Raw genomic sequence first — 21,477 nt, forward strand, 5'->3', positions numbered from 1 at the left:
TCTCCCTCCTGCATCTCTCCTTTCACCCTTGCCCCTGGCTTCCCCCCGAGGGGTGACAGCACTGGAGATAACCTTTCCAAAGGGAACAGCAGGGCAGGGGGGCAACGTTACTCACATGTAGCGCAGATGAGGGTTCTTGGCAAAGGCTCGCGGCTGGATGCTGCGAAGTCCTGAGTTCCTGATTGTCCTGCAAGGAGATTTAAAAGGACAGTGATGAAGTAAAGACTGAGGATCAATGGGCACTCAAAACCCTTTGCTAAACTCGAGGAGACGGTCAAGAGACAATGCCCATAAAACTGAAAGTGACAGGCCGAGCAAGACAGTTTCAGGAGCGGACGCTCGGGGAGTTAGGGAGCGTGGGGAGGGTTGAACCCTTTAATCGCTTGCCTCAGAAGACCTGGGTAAGGTCACAAATAGAGAGGAGTCTGGTTGTCTCAATTTAATCTGATAGACCTAGTACTGTCAAGAGCAGGTGTAGCATGAGCAGCCGCCGTGCAAGCCTCTCCTACGCAGCTCTGCCAATGCACCGCAATCGTGACCCACAGCACGCCCTACTACTGCAGCCCTGGGCTTCCCCACGTAGCATTATCAATGCACTTCGGTCTTTGCCAGCCGCACTCCCTGCTACTCCAGTCCTGAGCTCCCAAAACACATCTCTGCCAGTGTCCCTCAATCCTGACTGCACCCCCCATGGTCCTTGCTACTTCTGGTCCAGAGTTTCCTTGGGCTCATTGTTCTAGAGATCTGTGATGGACATATACATCTTTTGGGGAGCACCACACACATTTAACTCAGGAGAAAATCCCTTTGCTTTGAGCACCTGAGGACAAGTGAGTTTTTCCCACCATGATAAGAAGAGCCAAGAAGGATTCTCTTCCTCTTGTGCTCTAGCAGAGCTAAATCAGCACCACGGCCATGATTTCTTAATCTCCTCTACGGACAAGATACCAGACTCCATTGCAGCTTTCCTACACTAAATCTCAACCAGCAGCCCAGGCTGCGTAGGCTGGGGATTGGTTCGGTGCACAGCTTGCTGGAGAGCCGAGTACAGGAAGCTGAGCGATATACTGTAGGTTTCCCACTGAAATGAGGTTGGAGAGTTACCACTTAACTCCTGGTGGACGTCTGTCCACATTACAGAACCATCGCCCAATATAATTCAGCGTCTGCTCGAGAGAGGCTCCAGTTTAAGGCACTGGAATGGGATCTGAAAGGTCTGGGCGCCGTTCCTGGCTGTACCGCAGACTGACGAATCACTACCTCAGCTCCCCCTCTGTAAAATGGAGATTCGAATACTTCCCTACCTCACAAGGGCATGCTGAGGACACAGTCGCTGTGACTGCGAAGCACTCAGCTGCTACTGTGATGGGAGCCATGGAAGTAACCAGACAGATAGAAATAGCTGGCGCTTCACATCTTAGGAGAGCAGTGCAGCGTATGGACCCAGATCTGGCCTAGCAGGGGGTGATCCAGGTTAGGATTGAAGCGTATTGGCAGAGCTGTGTGAAGTTCACAGTCTGCCTGACCAGGGCTCCATCTAGGACTGGAAAGCTGCAAAAGTTAAGGAGAAAGGCAAGGTTCTACATCTGCCTGGGAACAGTCAGCCACGCTCTCACCATCATAGGTCAGAGGCCGTAGGATGAAAGGAGCAATATTTCCCTGCTGCAACCTGAACTGGCTGCCCGCACACCACCCTTCAGGTCTCTCGCCCTCGCACATGCATGATACTCACAGCCTCTGGAGTCCCGTGTACAGCTCCATGTCTACAGCATTCAGCGTCTGCAAGTTCTTCCAGTTCTCTATGTGTCTGTGGAGAGGAAGGAAAAGCTCAGCCCTCGGCACAACAGGACAGTCAGGTGAAGTGCTGCGTGACACAGGAAACACCCAGGAAACTGTCTATAGGAGACGTCCACTCCCTGGCTTTGTTCAAAGCCCTAGGCAGGGGGAGGGTATGGGGAATAGACACTATTGCATATGCAACACCCACATAAGCTGCTGCTCCCACACCCTGGAGCTCATGTGGTTTCCATTATAACCCCCAAAAAACCAATTTCTCTTGTTTCTTTTATTATTTCCAATTCTCTGCAGCTTTGGGGGGTCAAGCCATCACCTTGGGTTTTCTCCGATCCCGTCCTTTAATATTTGATTAAGGGGCCAATGGAGGCACCTGGGTCTAATGGTTAATGTAGCCAAATGGGAGGGAGGAGTTTGGGGCAAGTCATTTCCCCTCTGTGTGTGTCTCACTCTGCCCATGTGTAAAGCAGAGATAAGGCTCAAGATCCCCACATGAGAGACACTAGCGCCACTGGGCAAAAGGCTGAGCTGCCCGACAAACAGATAAGGTCCCTTCAGGGCTCAAGTGCACTCAGCTCTGACCCCCCCAGATTCAAAAAACCCGTCTTAAATATGGGTCCAGCCCAGCGACAACATACAACATCCCCACGTGCAAGAGCCAGAGTTAAGGGCCCACCTCGGGGCTCCTGGTCTCTGAAGCTTCTGGAAGGCAGACACCTCTGAAAGCAGCCCTCATCGCAAACTGATCCAGGGAAAGGACAGAGGGCTCTCCAGCCCCCAGACAGCAGATCCACCAACCAGAATTTGTATGGACAACGGTAGATCAGATTTCCCGTTTCCAATCAGCAGGCTCTTCAGCACATGGAGAAGGGGCACCCCTGCATATAATGGGGCAGAGATGTCCCCAAAGTTAAGCGTGCAGAGCCACTGCAGGTCTTTCACTGGGTGAGGGAACAACAGCTTAGGAGTCAGCGGCAGGTCTGTGGTCTTGGGCTAAGCAGGGGAGCCTGTGGGGCTCCTGCTACGGGTGACCTCCATGACACTGAAGAACCATTTGAGTGGCGGCTCATCTTCAAAAGCCCCTTGGAGCCAGGGGAAGTTGAAGGTCACAGGGATCATATAGGGAGGTGGAGCTGAGATGCACCAGAAGGCTTATGGGGCCAAGGAAGCCTATTGCTCTCTCCACAGGGGATGTTCAGCTGCTACACACACGGGACACAGTTTTACAAAGCCTTTACAAGGCAGTAGCCTGCTCCAGTAACTGTAACTTTTGCTCTTCCCTCGATCAGAGCCGGAGTAAGGAGGAACAGCACCATGGAGATATGATATGGACACGTGCCCAAGTTTGTGGCTAGGGCAATAATGAAACAGATGAATCTTAAAATAAATAAATTCCTCCAGACTGATCCGGAGAGGCAGCTGCCCCATTCTATCTTCACCTGCTACAGACCATGCCGGCAGCTTCACGAAGGAGACCGCTTTACCCCAGTACCCTGGGAACGGGCCTCTTGCCACGGGCAAGGATTCTGCATGCGTAGATGGAGTTTAAACACCAATGGAGGGGGGCTATATTGTGCAACACCAAAGTGTTAAGAGTATCCTGGCCTTTTAAGGGGCCACACTATCAGCCAAAGGTAAGGTGCAAGATACAACTGGCCCCAGCCAAACCCAAGGAGTAAAAGAGCTCCCAGGAGTTGAGCAGCTCCATCTGCGATAGGGAAAAGTCAATGATTTCCCCTCTACACGCCCCTGCTCTGAGCAGAAGGGCAGCTGTGGCAGCGGCAGGAACCTAGTCCCCATACCCAGAGACACACAAAAGCAAGGAGGGCTTGGGGGAAAAGCCTGGGGCAGCCAGCGTGGAGCAGGGGCTGTTGGGATGGGGTGTTGTAGCAGAGTCTGGAGGGGAGATTGTTTGGGTGGGATGGTGAAGGGAGGGGGAAAGAGAGCCTGAGGCTACTGGGGGAAAGGGTTATGGGGGCAGTAGGTGCCTGAGACAGGTGTAGGGGGGGACGAGGGGGAGCCCAGGCGTGAGTGAACCCCTGAAGAAGCTTCCTTTGTTCTGCCCCTTTCTGCACCATTCGCCCCCTTAGCCTCCCTGCTAGCAGCTATTGCTGCTGTCACTACCCCACCTGGAGCTCCCCACCCGACCCACCAGCAAGAGAAGCAGGGAGACGGGGGAGGAAGAAAAGCCACTTGTCCATTGCAACCTGGCTCCACGGCAACTCCCCCGCAGCCGCTTTGCCTAGAGCCCGCTGGGCTGTGTAAGCTCTCTCTGGGATTGGTCTGCTTCTACGGCCCCATTCCTGTAGCACCTCACACTCTCTAGCGGATTTGTCCTCATCCCGCTCCTGTGAGGCAAGGAGCTATTAGAGATCTATTACAGGAGTGGGTGGGTGAGGTTCTGGGGCTTGCAATGTGCAGCAGGTCAGACTAGATGATCATGATGGTCCCTTCTGACCTTAAAGTCTACGAGTCTCTGAGCTATCGTTGTCCCCATTTTACTGGGAAGCTAGGCACCGAGAGATTAAATGTCACATAGGGAGTGTATCAGAGCAGGGATCTGAATCCAGCTCACAAGTCCCAGTCCAGGGGGCCATCCTCCAGCCCGGAGGAAGAGGGATAACTCGTTCCCTGCCAAGCGCTGGATGGGGTCCATACAACCCCGCCCTCCTTTCCTGGCAAGAGCTTGGATTTGCAAAGCAGGGTTTGGGGCTGAGGCTGGGGCTGGCAAACTTTTTGGCCTGAGGGCTGCATCGGCTTTTGGAAATTGTATGGAGGGCCGGTTAGGGGAGGCTGTGCCTCCCCCAACAGCCAGGCGTGGCCTGGCCCCCAACCCCTACCCCCCTGGTTCTTGCCCCGATGCCCCCCCTGGAACTCCTGCCCCATCCACCCCCACCCGCTCCCTGTCCCCTGACCACCCCCAGAACCCCTGCCCCTGACTGCCCCCGCCACCCCATCCAACCCCTCCTCCTTCCTGACAGACCCCTGCCCCCATTCAACCCCACCTGCTCCCTCACCCCAAACCAGAGGTGGGCAAACTACAACCCGCGGGCCCCTCCTGCCCAGCCCCTGAGGTCCTGCCCCGGGAGGCCTCTGACCACCCCCAGAACCCCTGCCCCTGCCACCCCATCCAACCCCCCCTCCCTCCTGACAGACCCCTGCCCCCATTCAACCCCCTGTTCTACCCCCCGACCGCCCTGACCCCTATCCACACCCCCGCGCCCTGACCACCACCCTGAACTCCCCAGCCCTCTATCCAACCTCCCCACTCCCTGCCCCCTTACCGGGCTGCCTGGAGCACTGGTGGCTGGCAGCGCTAGAGCCACGCTGCCCAGAGCGCCAGGACAGGTGCCCGGCTGGAGCCATCCACGCCACCGCGCAGCACAGAGCACTGGGTCAGGCCGGGCTCTGCAGCTGCGCTGCCCCAGGAGCTCACAGCCCCGCCACCCAGAGCGCTGTACCAGCAGCGGGGCGAGAGGGAACAGCAGGGGAGGGGCCAGGGGCAAGCCTCCCAGGGCTGGAGCTCAGGGGCTGGGCAGGAGAGGCCCGCGGGTCGTAGTTTGCCCACCTCTGGTTTGGGGTGAGGTGATTTGGTTGGGGTGATTGCGATATACCGTATAACAGGAATGGAAGGACCTGGTCATACATTTAATCCAGAGAGACAAGGTGGGAGAGGTAATATTACTTTTGTTGGGGAGAGAGACAGGCTTTTGAGCTTATACAGAGCTCTTCGGATCAAGGAAATGCACTCAGTGTCACAGCTAAATACAAGGTGGAACAAGCTGTTTGGCATAACTAGTTAACACACATTTCAAGGGGCCATTCAAGGTGAAGTGGCTACAGCAACACAGCATACCTATATTTATCCACTCTGCTAATGGGAGTGACAGGTGGGGTTCTACTCTTTGCTGGCTAGGGAGTGTTTATGTGACATGGTATCTGGCTTAGTTTGTAAAATGTGTCTTTACAATGAGTTCCTCGTGCACTTGAGGCAGTCAGACAGACATGCTATAGAGAATGGGGGAGGAAAAAACAAAGCTGGCACTGCCGTATTGTTTAATTTCTATGGTATGTCTACCCAGCGAGCCTCAGAGCCCGGGTCTACAGACTGAGGCTCGCATTACAGTGCAAAAAACAGCTGTATAGACACTGGCTCAAACTGGAGGTCAGCCTCTGGAGCCCGTCCCTCCCTAGGCTTCAGAGCCCAAGAGTCTACACAGCTGTCAACCCGGGCTCTGAGACTCACTACCACTAGCTGTACAGATATACCCCTATAAGCACAGACTCCTGTTCGTGGGCCTCAACTCTGAGCTGGTGGGAGCCCAACCTAGAGAACAGAGGAGAGTTTTGTCTCCCCTGCGCATTCAGGGCTTGACCTCATTGCTGACACAGCCAACAAAGGGCTAGTTAACATCCACGACAATGGTCAGTTGTGTGAAGTGGACCCTTGTCTACAGGGAAGTGGGGCAAGACCCACCAATACATCACAGGTGGTCCACTGAGCAGACACACATACAAACCTAGGTTGAACTGGAATCAGTGACCAAGAGGTGACAGGCTCCTCATCCCAGTCCCTCTCACCACCCTTCACAGGACAATGGGATAATTTCTGCTCCCACATGAGTTTTCACATTGGAAACAGGAAGGCGCTTTCCCCATCCTCAAGCCTGGGGGAAGAACACCCTTCACACTAACAGACACACTCACCGGCTAAGCAAGCTCAATGGGAAACATGGGTTGGCGTGCAAAGCTCCTCCCACACTGAACTGATAAGCCGTTGGGCCATAAGTTGCCAGCTCACTGGAGTCCTCTGAAGGCATCTAGCTCTACGCCTTACACGCCTTCCTAGCTCTATGCCTTACACTACAGAGACATGCCCAGAGAGGTGCCTACACTACATTCTACATACAGTCCACACACACTCACACAACTTGTATCTTGCCTAGTTAGTCTGGAGTGGACTTCCATGAGGATGCTCTCTCTCCACGACACCTGAGCAGATGACATGGCCCCTTTAGAGACACGCAGCTCAAGACCCATATTTGTGTTTGGATGCTGGGCTGCCAAATAAGCGCTGGATTCCAGCAAGCAAGCAGCACTCAAACAAACACACGCACAATGCAAATGCAAGCCGCGCATTTGACGCCGCACCCTTGTAGGGCAACCAGGAAATTGATTTGTCATCCAGGCGTATTATGTCTAGTGATCTAGACAGGAGCATTAGTTTTCAATTATCTGATATGTTTAGCATTATAAACAAACTGTCTGTCACACCAGCTTCAGACCATGCAGATATGAACATGGAGGTATTGGGGGGGAGAAGGGGGCCTTCTTTTAAAAGCAGCAGCCAATTGAATCCAGCTCTCTGCCTCTCCCCAGCTGTCAGGAGAAAGAAAGCCACAGGCCATGCAACTCAGGCTGACGGGTACTTAAAAAAGTCAATAGGTTCAAGGACTTCTTTTGAAACCCACTTCGGCATGTTTTGTGACTGGCGCGCCGATCTGGGAGGCCACTGCAATGCAAAACAGCAATTACCTGCGGGAATACCAATGAGCCGCTGACAATCCATTGGACCCACTGCTGTTTGCAGACAGGATGCTAGAGATCCTGGGTCAATTCCACGGTGTTTGGTGACGTCTCCAGGCAATCTCTATAGCCGCCCATCATCCTGCTAATGATTGCAGTACAGAGTGCACTCTGCTTCTGCCCACGTCACCACCCTTTCGGTGCCACTCCCGTTACAACGATACTAGCGAAGACTGATGCGAATTGCCAATTGATCCCAACGCATTTAACTAGCTCTGCGTCCAGGGGTCACTCTTCCTCCGCTGAACTTAACCTCTGCTAGCCTGGAAGATGCAGGCAGCCGCACAGCGACATGACACAAGGTTCAGGACAGAGAGGAAGTGACAAAGAATCCTCTCTCGGACTGAAACCACATGGGAAATTTAGAGCCAGCAAAGTAATTCCCTGAGATGGAAGGAGTACGGCCAGGGATTGAGGGGCTACCACTCCGACCCTGGTAAGGAGTGCCGTGGGATTTGTGGACAGGGCCTTGGTTTTATGTTCCATCTGAAGAACGGCCCCTTCCAGCAGCACACCAGGGTCCTGCACCGTGCTAGGGCACAGAGGTCAGCACTGACTCAGAGGGCATCACCTCCATTGCTCCTGCTGCTCATCACTTCCTACCCCCACACTGGGGCACTGGAGTCAGCACAGATTCAGAAGGCCTGGTTGCCCCCTTTTGAGTCCCCCCCACACTGCTCTGCTGTGTTGTGCTGGGGCACTGGGGTCAGCACTCACTCAGGGGAGAGCACCTACACCCCGCCCCTGCAGCACCCGGAGTTTTCTCTAGGAGCCCCCTCGGTTATAACCCCAGTCACACCAGCGAGTGACGGCTGAACAGTTTCACGCAGGTTGCTGCTGCCCAGATGTTCACAGTCAGCGCTGAGCAGTTTCCCCCCTGCCCTTTAATTTTCAGATGAGTTTTTTTGAAAACCTCAGAACTCAGAGGCTCAGTCCAGGGATCAAAGGCAACAACTGACAATGAATAAATGAACAATTCCTGGCAAGTTCCACCAGATCAGAGCAGCAATGGACTTGGCTCCACCCCCCACCAGCCTGCACTGGCTGGCTTTTGCTAAACCCTTCCTGGTAGGCAGGAAGGGGGGTGCGTGTGAAGAGGCCTTTGCCTTCCAGTGAGGATAAAAGAGGCCACCACACAGAGCGTCTCTGTTCCTCCTGCCTTAGTGTTCAGGTACGGTCAGTCTATCTCAGTGTTTCCCAAACTGGGGCCGCCGCTTGTGTAGGGAAAGCCCCTTGGCGGGCCGGGCCAGTTTGTTTACCTGCCGTGTCCGCAGGTCCGGCCGATCGCGGCTCCCACTGGCCGCGGTTCACTGCTCCAGGCCAATGGAAGCTGCTGGAAGTGGCGCAGGCCGAGGGACGTACTGGCCGCCACTTCCAGCAGCTCCCATTGGCCTGGAGCAGCGAACTGTGGCCAGTGGGAGCCGTGATTGGCCGAACCTGCAGACGGGGCAGGTAAACAATCCGGCCCGGCCCGCCAGGGGCTTTCCCTACACAAGCGGTGTCCCAAGTTTGGGAAACACTGGCCTGATAGTGCAGGAGCTGTGCACGGCTCGAGGTCTCTCTCCCCGGTGAACATAGACCCGCCCCCCATTCCTGTCATTTACAACCCCCATGTATCAAACATCATGTCTCCTGTTGGCCAGTGCCTGTGGACTTAGAGGCAACATCAGGGAGGACTGTATTGGACTCCCCACGCCTGGCAGGGGCAGGTGCTTCAGTGAACAGCAGTCACTCCTTCCCCTCAAAGCTCTCAGATTCACTCAGGAACCCAAGAGAAACTGGTCTGCATACCCACAAAGCTCCACCTGCATTCAAATCCCTGGGGCATTTGGTACTCAGCTAATGGTGGCTCCTAAGTAACTGGCCTTTGGCTATTCATAGTTCAATTCATTACTGATTCCTAAACGTCCAGCCAATGGCAATCCATCTCAGTCAGCTGTTGGCGCCAGAGGATATGGGTGGGAAGGTGAAGCAGAGCTAGTTCCGTCAAGGTCAAAGGCAGACCTCAGGGCAGTTCTCCCCAAGACTGCTACAGTTCCAGTCCAGCAGAGGCAGGAAATTTCACTGCCCAGATAATGTGGACATCTGTGGCTCTCAGTAGCATTCTTAAGCTACCCAAGTCAGCTGTCTAGCATGTGTTGCATAGGAGGACTTCAGCTTTCTCCTTGACCCCAACTGCCCTAGGGGAAAGGCAGAGTGTAGGTCACAATCGTGGGACATCCAGAACTAGCTCATTCACTGCTGAGAACACTGAAAAACAAAAAACTTACCTCTCCTTAGACATCAGTCCTTATTTGCCATAACTCAGCCCTGCTTCTCAGCCCCAGAAGAGAGCTATCGTGGAATCTGATTTTGGATTCTCCTCTCCTGTGCCCAGGAGAAGTTGAAGATATGCTCCAAACCACTGCAAGGTTAAGTGGAAACGGTCTATCCTGACTGCAGCCTTGCCAAGCGACTTTGCATGCCCCAGGAGAGACAGAGAAAAAAGCCCATAGCACAGTGAAGACCCTGGCTGTACGTAGGGAGATTAAACACCACAGCACAGGTCTCTGATTTGCATTCTCCCTTCACCCACACCTGCATACTCCATAAGAGTTTCTGAAGAAGCTGTAAAGAAATCAAGCCATCCTTTACAGCATTATAAAGCACTTATCACATACATTTAATAACTACGGGCATGAAAGACTTAATTCACTCAACATGGAAGTTATAAAATTGAATCAGTAACTGAGCATCAAAGGGAAATACAGACACATAAATACTTACAAGGGCAATATTTTCCCTATTAAATGGATGGATTTCCCCTCAACTCCCCCTCCCCACGGGCATATAAAGAAAAACGTCTCCCAGCACTGAGGAAGTTTATATCGTTAGAGGATAATTTGAGGTCACTGGGAAAAAAAATGACTCCAGCTTTGGAGAAATAATTAACAGCATCACCCTAGGGTGTAATTGTGATTTGTCAAGGTAATGATCATAAAACATAACATTTGTGACACAGCACTCTCTACACATGCAAATTTGTGCCTCTAGCCAGGTCCTTATAGAGCGCATGTGAGGACAGTCGACGTACGTGAGGCATGCATGGGACTGAGGCAAAGAAAGCAGGAGATGAGGCAGTTACCCGTTCATGGCCCCAACCTCGCATAACCTAGTGGTCCATACGGGATCATTCAGAGGAACTACGTTAGCTCAGAAAGGCGCAACAACCGAACAAACAGCACCGCTAGTTAGAAACTACTAACGGACAGGTCCAATCCATAGCTAGCAGGAAACAGTGTTCAGGTCTGCATTCTGGTCCCAGATGTGACACGGCACCAGAATCCTACACAGGACCCAACATCCCAGCTCAGACATCTGTTTGGTATCCCCAGAGAGACAAAGACACGAATGGGCTGTGGAGACTGAATTCTTCTTACCCCGCTACAGAAGGTCTCTGAGTCCCAGCTGAGACCCACTGGCAGGGTGTGAGGGGGGAGCAGGAATGTCTACACTGCTATTTTTAGCCCCATAGTGCAAACTCAAGTCAAGTGGTGTGGGCTCTGAGACTTGCTGCCACAGGGCTTGTTTTGCAGCGTAGACGTGCCCAGAGGATGCCTGCCCCATCCCAACAGTGACTAAGGGGGCCTATCCGAGTATAATCACCATGCAGGGAGAGGAGCTACTTAGGGTGATCCAAGGGGACAGAACGAGGAGCCATGGGATTAAGCAAGGAGCATTTAAGCTGAATATCATTAAGAGTCTCCTGACTATGTGGAATCTGAGTCTCCTGCAACAGGAGGTGGAATCAGCACCCCACTGGAGCACCATCATGGGGAAAGCGCGGGTGCACAGCAGGCAGGAGGGGAAATAGATTGTAGGGAACAATTTTGCACTGCCCCTCAGGGATAGATAAAATGACCCCTCCTCTTTCTACTCCCATCCTTGCCTAGCACTGTCCTCTTCCACACAGCCTGGCCAGACAATGCAGGTGCAAGAACCTTCTCCTCTGCAGCTCTCTTTGCCAAAGCCTCTGAGTTCTCCCCCCTTGCCACTGAGTTAATAACTCTGCAACACATCCTGCAATCTGGTTTGTGGCTGGAGGTGTGTTGCATCATCTCTGCTGAGACACTGAAGACATTCCCATCTAGGTACAGGATCCTGGAGATAACTGTGAATTCCTCTCCCCCCAGAATCCCTCTCTTCTGCCCTCACGAGCCCCACCACAGTTCTCAGGGCACCAGCGGTACCTGGTGTGGAATTTGTTTTGTTAAGGACACTTTTCAAGTAAGTTGGGATGAGGTCAGTGTCCAGCCAGTGTCTCCCCTCTCACCAAAACACGTTCTGCTGTCCCAGGTTACCTGGGAGCTATTGCTCAGTGCTGAAGGGCTGCCTCATTTGCAGGATCTAAATTCATTGCCATAGAAAGGCATCCGAGTACAGAAGATGCTCTAGAAAACCAGCCTCTATCCTGTAAGTGATATATTTAAGCTCTGTTTGGAATCCATATAGAATTATCCCAGGCACCGATGCTGTGCCCAGCTCCACAATGCTGCTGGTAGTCCATAAGAATGCAGGCCAGAGGTTTAGGTTCCGCATTTCAGTTTTGTTAAAGGGGTTGGGAAGAGAGGCACTGACAATGTTATTGATTCCTTACTGAATGTTATGTTACATATGGGGGTTGGGCATCGACGTGTCACATTCCCTGTGTGTTCTGCCTGGGTTTGTTTTTCCACTATCTTCTAAGGCAGTGTTTCCCAAACTTGGGATGCCACTTGTGTAGGGAAAGCCCCTGGTGGGCCGGGCCAGTTTGTTTACCTGCCCCGTCCACAGGTCCGGCCAATCACGGCTCCCACTGGCCGCGGTTCGCAGCTGCAGGCCAATGGGAGCTGCTGGAGGCGGCAGCCAGTAGGTCCCTCAGCCCGCGCCACTTCCAGCGGCTCCCATTGGCCTGGAGCAGCGAACCGCAGCCAGTGGGAGCCGCAATCGGCCGGACCTGTGGACGCGGCAGGTAAACAAACCGGCCCGGCCCGCCAGGGGCTTTCCCTACACAAGCGGTGTCCCAAGTTTGTGAAACATTGATCTAAGGGTATGTCTACGCTGCAGTGTAAGCCCAGGGTTCAAATTCAGGCTCAAGCCTAGCCCGCTTCCCTCTACACACAAATTGCACTAACCCAGGGCTCAGACCCAAGGTCCCAGGACTCCACAGGGGTTGAGGGTCCAAGCCTGAGTCAAGCCAGGACTCAGGGTTCAGGCCCTATTGCTTTGCAGTGTAGATTCAGACCCACTGGACTCCCACTCTGGGAATCCACCAAAAGTATCCCATAGGCTGACTTTCTTTGTCCTGTGGACCATCTCGTTGTCCCACGCCGCACCACAAACAAAGCGCTAGAGGAGCTATATTTTGGGAGGCCGCCAGGAAGTCTGGGATACAGCTAGTTGGACTCAGGCCTGCAAAATGCAGTGTGGATACTGGAGACGCAGGTTGTTCAACAATTCCTAACCTGGGGTTACAAATGAGTGTAGACACTCAAGCCCTAAGTTAATAAACCCAAGGACTGCTAATTCAAATCCTATTAACCCCAAATTTACAGTACAGTGTAGACATTCCCTTAGGGCCTATCTTCACTGCAGAGTTAGTCCAGGCTCTTATCTGGGCATCCACTCTCAAAACCCTCTGAGCTGAGCTAAATGGTGTTTTCAATCCAGGCTAGCTGGCCTGGGCAGGGGTATAGGCTACAGCCCAGGTACTGCTTTCACTCAGGCTGGTAACCCACCCACTTTGCAGTAGGCTGTAGGCTAAACCATTTGAGTATTGACAGCCCCCCAATTCTCCCTGTGCTCCTCAACAGATAGACAAGTCCTCCCACAATTCAAAGGGAAAGAATCTTCAAGCACCTCCGCTCACTGCAGGGCCGAGCACTATGGGATATGCCCCCTGATCTCTCAGCAACACACATGGGGAAACTCAGCACCAGTGCAGGTAACTTAGGTAGGGCTTTGCAGAAGGACTCCTCACACCCAGGTTAGGCTGATCTGGGTGCTCAGACCCCAGCACTGATCCCTCACGCTGACTACATCCTCCCTCCAGTTCACCAGGGTAGTGCCTTCACCCTCTCTTCCTGTCTCATGAGGCTGGTTGTCCTGGCTCCAGGGCTTACGTTTCCGAACTATCAGCTGACAACTGCTGCCCCACTCCACCACAGAGGCAATGCCACAAGCCAGAAATAGTGAGCTCTCCTGTTCTCACACACTAGAGCCAGGGCCTTCCCAGTGCCGGAAGAATTACACGTGGTTTTCTACCTCGATGCTTCACAAGGCACAGCAGCCGAGACGAAACCCGGCTGGTGGCAGCAGCGGCAGGGATTTCGTTCACAAACACCCTCCTTAATGTCATGTCCTTGTTACCACCAGTCAGAACTGAGCCCTGGGTTTCCCAGAGAGCTTTAGGCCTCCAGAAGCAATTAGTGCAACTGCTCAATCACTGCATTTCTGCTCACACAAACAAAACCTTGCTCACTGGGACCAAGCTATGTCGAAGGCCTCCAACAGAGAACTGCATTTGCGCCCCCCCCCCCGTCCTCCTCTAAGAGGTAGCACAGCTTAATGGTCTGAGCACAGGACAGGGAGTCAGGACTCTTACATTCTATTCCTGATTCTAACTCTCTATGGGGCCTTGGGCATGTCACCTTACCTCAGCTAACACCATCTGCCTTCATCAGAGGAACGGAATGGAGGCTCTGTTTGTGCATTGTTAAGCTCTGCACAAGTGCTGTTATAACCCACATCAGTGTTTCTCAAACGTGAGACGCCGCTTGTGTAGGGAAAGCCCCTGGCGGGCTGGGCCGGTTTGTTTACCTGCCCCATCCGCAGGTCCAGCCAATCGCAGTTCGCCGCTGCAGATCAATGGGAGCTCCTGGAAGCGGCAGCCTCGGCCCACGCCGCTTCCAGCAGCTCCCGTTGGCCCGGAGCAGCGAACCGCAGCCAGTGGGAGCCGCGATCAGCTGGACCTGCGGATGGGGCAGGTAAACAAACCAGCCCGGCCTGCCAGGGGCTTTCCCTACACAAGCGGCGACCCCAGTTTGAGAAACACAGCTCCACATCCTACCCTCGTGTCCCTTAACTGTGTTGCCCCTGCCTCACCTTTGCCCAGGGTCCGACAGCAGAGCGATTGTATTAATAAACCTTTGCGTTGCTTTAGCACCTTTCATCAAACAATCATAAGGCATTTTACCGATACTAACCCTTGTGACACCCCTTCAAATGAGATAAGTGGCATTTTAAAGTTGGGGAAACTGAGGCACCGAAGGTCTAATTACTCCTCGGCCTTTCACCCTGTGTCGTGTACACCCAACAGAGCAGGTGTAACCCACCACCAAAGGGTGAGTGCATGAGGAGGGGATTCTAATTCAGCAGCACTTTACACCCTGTTGACACAGATGTCAATAATTCCCGGTACTGAAATACAACCACCTCTGGGGTGGAATGCAGCAGCTGCCAGGCAATGGAGAATAAGGCCCCAGTCCCCTGCTTTAACCACTAGACCAACCTGTCTCTCCCTTTGGCTCCGGTGGAAGGTTTCAGACTGACAGCCCTGGAGACCAAAATAATCTATTTCTCCCCATAGATGGGCCGTTTCTTTGTTATTGTTGGGCTGGGCTTGTGGCTGGCAGTCTCACCCGCTGCCAGTGTGCCAGCTTCCTTCATGAAATCATGGCTAAAACAATCCTTTGCACCAGGAGAGGCGGTCCCTGCTGCTGCTTGTTAGAGACTTATCCACTGTGCATCAGGAGCATATGCTCTGGATTAGGGACTATTACCATAAACCTGTTCATGTTTCATTACCCTGCAGCTCTGGGGTTGAGGGCTTCCCAAGGGAAAAAGCTGCTTCCTGAGAATCTCAATCGCAGCACAAGCCTTAGGACGGGCCAGCATCGCCTGACTTAGGAGGTGGCTTTAGGGGACCCAAAGAGCCACCCCTTGGACAGTAGCTAACTGAGGCAGTGAGAGCCATCCTGGCTTCTGGATGAAGGACTCTTGTTTTATTCCTCTTAGCCTTTCATATGAAAGCATGAGGTCCTGACCCCCTGTGGTCAGTAAAGATCACACGGCACTTTCTTCAAGAATCAGGGTGCTACGCCCAGCATCCGGGCCAAATCCCAACTCATTAAATTACATTCTGCCTCATTAAATTCCCTCTGCGGGTTCAAATGGATAGAGGGTGGTTCTTCACTTCCTGTAGTAAACTGCTGTGCGGCACCAGGCCCAGACTCCCAGAGGGACAAAGGGGATATAGAGCTCCAGGCTGCACGATTAACGACAGAGATGCAGGTAGGGTGGCTACTCACACAGCCCCACGATACTGGACACATCGGTACTTCCGGGAATGACGGGGCCTGCCCCCCATGGTGCGCCCTCGCGTGCACGCCACAGAGAGGCTGCCATTTTGAAGAATGCGCCATCCTGCCCCCGCTTGCGTGACCCCGCGCGCACACACCCTGGCACCCTTGTGATACCTCACAAAGCCATGTCTGGTGTTGTTTCAGTACCGGACAGGGGACAAACCATCTAAAAACAGGATTGTGCATCCTAAAACCAGACCAACAGCCTGCCTAGATATGGCAGGGGTTAAGGAGCCAGGGCCCTGTATCCCAATTCTGACCCCAAAGCCCCCTGCTACTCCATTCCTAGCCCCACCTCCAGCACCTGCAGCTGTACTAATACACCTTAGTCCTGAACCACAGCCCTCCTGCTGCACCAGTCCTGCCCCCTTTCCCCTCCTCACCCACACACACTTAAAACAAAAAGGTTCCATGTGAATCTAAATTTAGGAGTTCTCTTTTCTACACCAGATTCTTTTTTCCATTTTAAATGCAGACGTGAACGTCAGGGCCGTGGGACTGATTCCCCACCCCCACCCCCCGGGTACCTCCTCTGACTATCACAAAAGCTGTAAAAACAAAAACTAAGATTTGCAAACTTCAAAGTGTCAGAAGGTCTTTCTGCTCCTCGAGCGGTTATGAGCTTTTGGCAACAGATTCCATGTCCTGCCCCCAGCCTGAGCTCTTCTTGTCCTCTCCCTCCTCTGCACTCCCCCTTCCCCGCGGCTTTATGCTCCTCCGTTTCCCTCAGCCTTTCCCTCCCTCCGAAGCTATTTCAGGCACCAGTTTTCCCACACACACCAGATAGTATGAAACCTGCTGTGCTGCTCCTGCTCCCAATGAGGCTGGGAGATGGAGCCAAATCTTTCTTGGACTTGTTTTCAGCTCCCACGAAGCATTTGTTTTTCTAAATGGCTCCCAAGGACCCTGAACTTTGATCCTCCAGCGTTTTGGCTCCTCAGATGTTTATGAAGCTTGAGCAACTGGGCAGTGATGCCCAGCTGGGCTGGAGTAGTGCCAACCTGCCCGCCCCCTCCCCAGCGGAACGCTGTTCCAAAGGGCCTTGGGGCCCAGCAACTTAAGGTTGTCTGGGAGCTTGGAAGAGGCCTGCCCCGGTCTCCCTATCTTCACAGCGCTGCCATGGAGGATTTCAAATCGCTATCCTTGGCCTGCGTGGAGCCTGTTCTCCACAGCAAAGCCACTGGCTCCGAGCAAGCTATTGCCAGATAGCTTATTATGTGCCCATTGCCATGGTGCCCCTCTTATTCCTTCCATTGCAGAAAAACCACAGCCTGTCCTGCCTGAGCTGCCAGCAGCAACAGCCCCCCACCGCCATCTGCCCCACGCCCCAAGGGGGGAGATTTCCACTACCTCAGCCCAAGCTCAGCCCTCAATGACCCATCAGAAGGAGCAAACACCCCTAGCAGCTGACTCCCTCCAACAAAGTCACCTGGCAGTGATATTAGCAGCCTTTCGAGATTATAATGTTTTCATTTCCTGCAGTTGGTCATCATTGCTTGGAAGCATCAAAGAAAAAAAAAAATCTGTCGCTTTTCTGAACATGTCTCCTCCACAGAGTGGACCCGCTGCTGTGTTATTGTAAGATTGTGGTCAGGAGAGCTGGAGATGCGCATGCCAGTGTGCTGGCATGGGATTGCTCACGAGTGCTGGGCTGTTGGTACTGCAGAGTACTTTGTGGGAAGGGGATGGTTGGTTTGCACAAATGACACTGTCTAGACAGAGCTAGAGGGGAAGGGGGAGGGGGAGAAAGTATCATTGATCAAACTTAGTCCTCCCTCCCCCAAAACACTCTCAACTTTGGCGGTGTCCCTTTAACAAGGGTGTGGGTTTTTTTCTAAATACTGTAGAAGGAAACAATAGGGCAGTGAGAGGCACTGTTAAAGGTGCTATGGCATTTCGGTTAGGATTCCTGACAGACCCAGCTAAGGAAACAACTGTTTGGACCTAGATGCAGAATGGAAATGCCTCCACCCCAGTGGCGAAGTGGCATACTCAATATTCCATTCCACATACGCCCTATGTAAGTGCATAAACTGCGTTGTGAATTATCCTCTCAGCACCCATATGGGAGCGAAATTTACAGTTAGTCATTTGAAAATAGTATGTCTAGGTTTTTGCTTGTTAAAGGATCCAAAGGAGATGCACAGAACATGCTTACTTTTAAGCAGCCTCCTTTAACGGTTAGATGGTTTTTTTGACTGCCCGATAAATTTTAACTTAATGCACTAGATGGGCAATGGCGACCTCTAGTGGTCTATTTTCAGCATTGTGGGGGTGAAGCCGCCTGTCTTCTTTTTAAGATCAGCTGATTGGCTAAGAAAGAAGGCTGCAGCAGTCAGGTTAAGCACAGATCTCTGCATCATAAGGCAACGTCCCATTGAGGGTACCCTGAGCGCCTCCCTGACTGAGATGTGATAAGTACACACACGACAAGCATGATAAATTTCTGATTTTAGAGTACACCAGCCTATTTCCAAAGCATTCCCAAAGGCCAATGCTTAACCGACAGGTCTAAAATCTTGCAGGAGCATTCAAGGAATCCAGAGGCCATTCCAATTCATAATTGCAAAGAAGGAACGAGAAGCGAAGCCAAGTTCAAGCTCCTGATGGCGCCTCCTCTTTCTGCAATGAGGCTGAAAATTCATTTACTAGGACATGGCCTCCCTTTTGGTGCCATTTAGGGTCACGGAGCAATTTCAATGCCAGAAAGCAGATCCTCAACAGAGAAAACATCTCAGCATGTTCCTGGATTCTTTGCAAATCCTAACTCAAACTTTGCTTTTTCTTCCCAGGCAGCTGCGTGGGCTGAGAGGTCCCAGTACCAGCCCGGCTTCAGAGTAAATATCACCCCCGACTATCAGAGGACGCCATCTGCATGTTAACACAGAACTCAACGAGAATGGAGACACAGAGAGCGAGAGGGCAAAAGACAGACAGACCAGGGCGAGACTAGAGCACGCCGAATGGCAGAGACACGGAGTGGCAGGGAGAGAAAGTCTGAGCACTGAACACAATCTCTCCGTTCTTGGAGCCAGCTAGTGGTGCTGCGGCTATAAAGACACTGCCAATGTTCTCATGGCAACAGTGGCATCGCGGGCATCAAAAGGCATCAGCAGCGAGCACCAAGCCAAGGGGAAAACGCCCACCCCAACAAGCCGGCAAAGTCAGCTATCGGGGGAAGTGACTGGGGAATCCAAGAGAGTCAGAAGAAAGGGAAGTTCACTCTGCGTGAAGAATGTGGACGTTGTTGCATGCCAACACACAGAGAGTCCTCTGGGGGCTGGCTCACTCAGCAGCCCACAACAGCTGGGACCTAAGCGCTCTTGCTGTATGCCAGACTGGGTTTTTATTAGAGTTTCCTGCTTTGTGGGGCGGCATCTCATGCCTGACTGAACTGGGGGGCTCTGCCAGTCCTACAGCACACACTTGGCTGGCCCCAGGCAGGCCCCACTCGTCTGCTGGGCTCTACCCACCCTACTGTTCTGGGGGAGTTAGTGACTGGGAGGGGGAGATGAGCCCCTCCTCACACGGACACATAGAATGACCTGGCCGCGGACCCAAGGAGAAGTGGCAGGGACAAGATGGCCCATCACCCCCTTGCCAGGAGCCAGAAGGCGGCACCGCAAATGTGTCCTCCCTGATAGCTGAGGAGAAGCCACTAACTGGCCAAGCTCGCCAGCCACAGCAAGAAAGCGGGGGGCACGGATCAGCATTCATGTTGTGCGCCCCGTCAGTGCCAAGCCCAGCCAAGCTAATGATCCAACCAGTGGATCAAATTCAGTGAGGAATCCTGGTCACGTGCCACCTGAGGCATGTGGCGCATACGCTAAGAAGAAGAAGCAACGAAGTCATGAGGAGGAGGGGCGGGGGCAGAGCACTTTCTGGGCTCTGGTCTGACAGAACCACGGGCTACACCAGCCTGCTGAAGAGGAGGCCAGTGGGAGCGTTCCATGAGCCACATTCACACCTACAGACCTGGCAAACTGAGAAACCTCCGGAAGCTGGAATGAAGATCAATTCAGATTAAATGCCTAGAAACCTGTACCCTTCTCAAAAGCTGCCAGCTGCCCAGAGATCCCCCAGCCTGGCCCCAGAGCAGCCTACCCCTACTCCACAGGGCCGAGTGGGCTTGCTCTCCCTGCCAGGATCCCCCATCACAGCTTTCCCCGCCCCTGAGGCGGCAGGGCCTGGAACCCTGCGACACTCAGGCCCCCCATGCACACCTGGAAGTTCAAGAGACTCGGAATTACAATCCCCTAAGCCGTGCAGCGTGCCCATCCGCAATAGTGCATCCTTACCAGAGTGCCCCCTTGCAGCGCTGCGCAGTGCAGCACTTGCTCAGACTCGGTTTCCCTATTAGTCTGCTGCTGCTCCACCCGGCCTCCAACGCCTACTGGGTCGCAATGACTTAGCCCTCTAGTCAGGTCACTTACAGGTCTACCTCCGCCAGGAGACCCAAAGACCAAAACAAGTAGACAAGCACAAACTCTTCCCTTTCCCCTTGAGACCATATCAGCAACAGCCTTCTTTGCTGCAAGCAGAAGTCCACAGCCACTCTCACAGCCTGCCATTCCCCAGCTGAGCAGGGCTCTCCTTTTCTGCTCCTTCCTGGAAGTCCCACTCCCGCCCCAGCTGTCGCAGGGCAGGCTGACTGGGCTCCAGTAGCCCGTTAACCCTTTCCTGCTTGCGAGGCATCTGTGTGCCCCTTCACCCCATCCTAATGGGCAGCACAGGGAACAGCAAGGCTGTGCATTCAAAACCCTGAGCCAGTGCTTGATGGAGGTAAATAAAAAGTTCAGCGAAAACCCCCAACAATTTCACTGCAGAAACAAAATTCCTGGGTCACTGCAACAGAACTGTCCCCAAATTACCTGTCTGGCCCCTACAGACGGGCGAGCGGGGGGTGGGCGGAGAAGGAAGGGGGGCAGCCAGGTAGTCCTTTCCCTCCCCCAGAGGAGCTGCTCCCTGGAGTACAGGTCCGTGAGAGGCAGGCAGAGAAAGACGCTGCTTGTTTCAGGGCTCAGGGCTTTTTTACAGCCAGGCTAGCTGCTGCAGCCCTGAATGCCTAGGGCATCACCCCAACTGCAAGGCACACAAAGAGCCCGTGCACTGGGGGAGACACAGGTCATGCAGAGGGTCAGGATGTCTGCTGTCCCTTCACCGGTATGACCCAGAACAGAGTCTGCTCACTCCTAGCACAGGGTTTCTCAGTTCATCTCATTCTGTAAGTGACCTGATGAGAATGGGACTAGCCTCCCGTCCCAATACCCCAGTGTTCGGTTCTCAAAATAGGTCATCCCGTGGACCATCGGGAAAGGCTCTGAGCACCACTAGTGGTCCATAAGCCACAGGCATGGCCTGGCACATTCCATACAAGGGTCCTGGGTGCAAAACTTGCATTACAGCAGCATACAGAGCCGCACGTACCCAGAGACTTGGGCTCTGCAGGATGGGAGGACTCCACCCTCTGGCCTATCAGCTCCAAGGCAATTGAGGGATGCAAGGCAAGCACAGGATCTCTGGGGAGCACCTCCTTCCCCCATTACTCCCTCGCTGGCTGCCAGCTCATGGCTAACACAGTCAGGAGTTAAAGGGCTCATTTGGCCTGTATTACCCAGTCCAGCAGAAAGCAAGAGAGTCCTCCTGCATGCACAACTGCCTGTCCAGGGAGCTCCTTTCCTGCAATGAGACATCAGGCTCCACACTCTGGCTGGCA

General features: G+C 53.3%; 1 protein-coding gene across 8 annotated transcripts in view; it reads right to left on the reverse strand.

The window, feature by feature from the left end:
* The window catches only part of NTRK3 (neurotrophic receptor tyrosine kinase 3), a 324,926-nt gene that overhangs the window by 251,657 nt on the left and 51,792 nt on the right, over positions 1 to 21,477 (reverse strand). For all 8 annotated transcript variants that reach the window (XM_005294882.5, XM_065559292.1, XM_005294879.5 and 5 more), the window contains exons 2-3: positions 1,733 to 1,807; positions 116 to 187 (exon numbers count right to left, since the gene is read on the reverse strand). In XM_005294882.5, the coding sequence (XP_005294939.2) occupies positions 116 to 187; positions 1,733 to 1,807 (147 nt within the window). The remainder of the gene's footprint in view (positions 1 to 115; positions 188 to 1,732; positions 1,808 to 21,477) is intronic.

The sequence above is a fragment of the Chrysemys picta genome, chromosome 10, assembly GCF_011386835.1.
Source record: "Chrysemys picta bellii isolate R12L10 chromosome 10, ASM1138683v2, whole genome shotgun sequence".
Classification (NCBI taxonomy): Eukaryota; Metazoa; Chordata; order Testudines; family Emydidae; genus Chrysemys; species Chrysemys picta.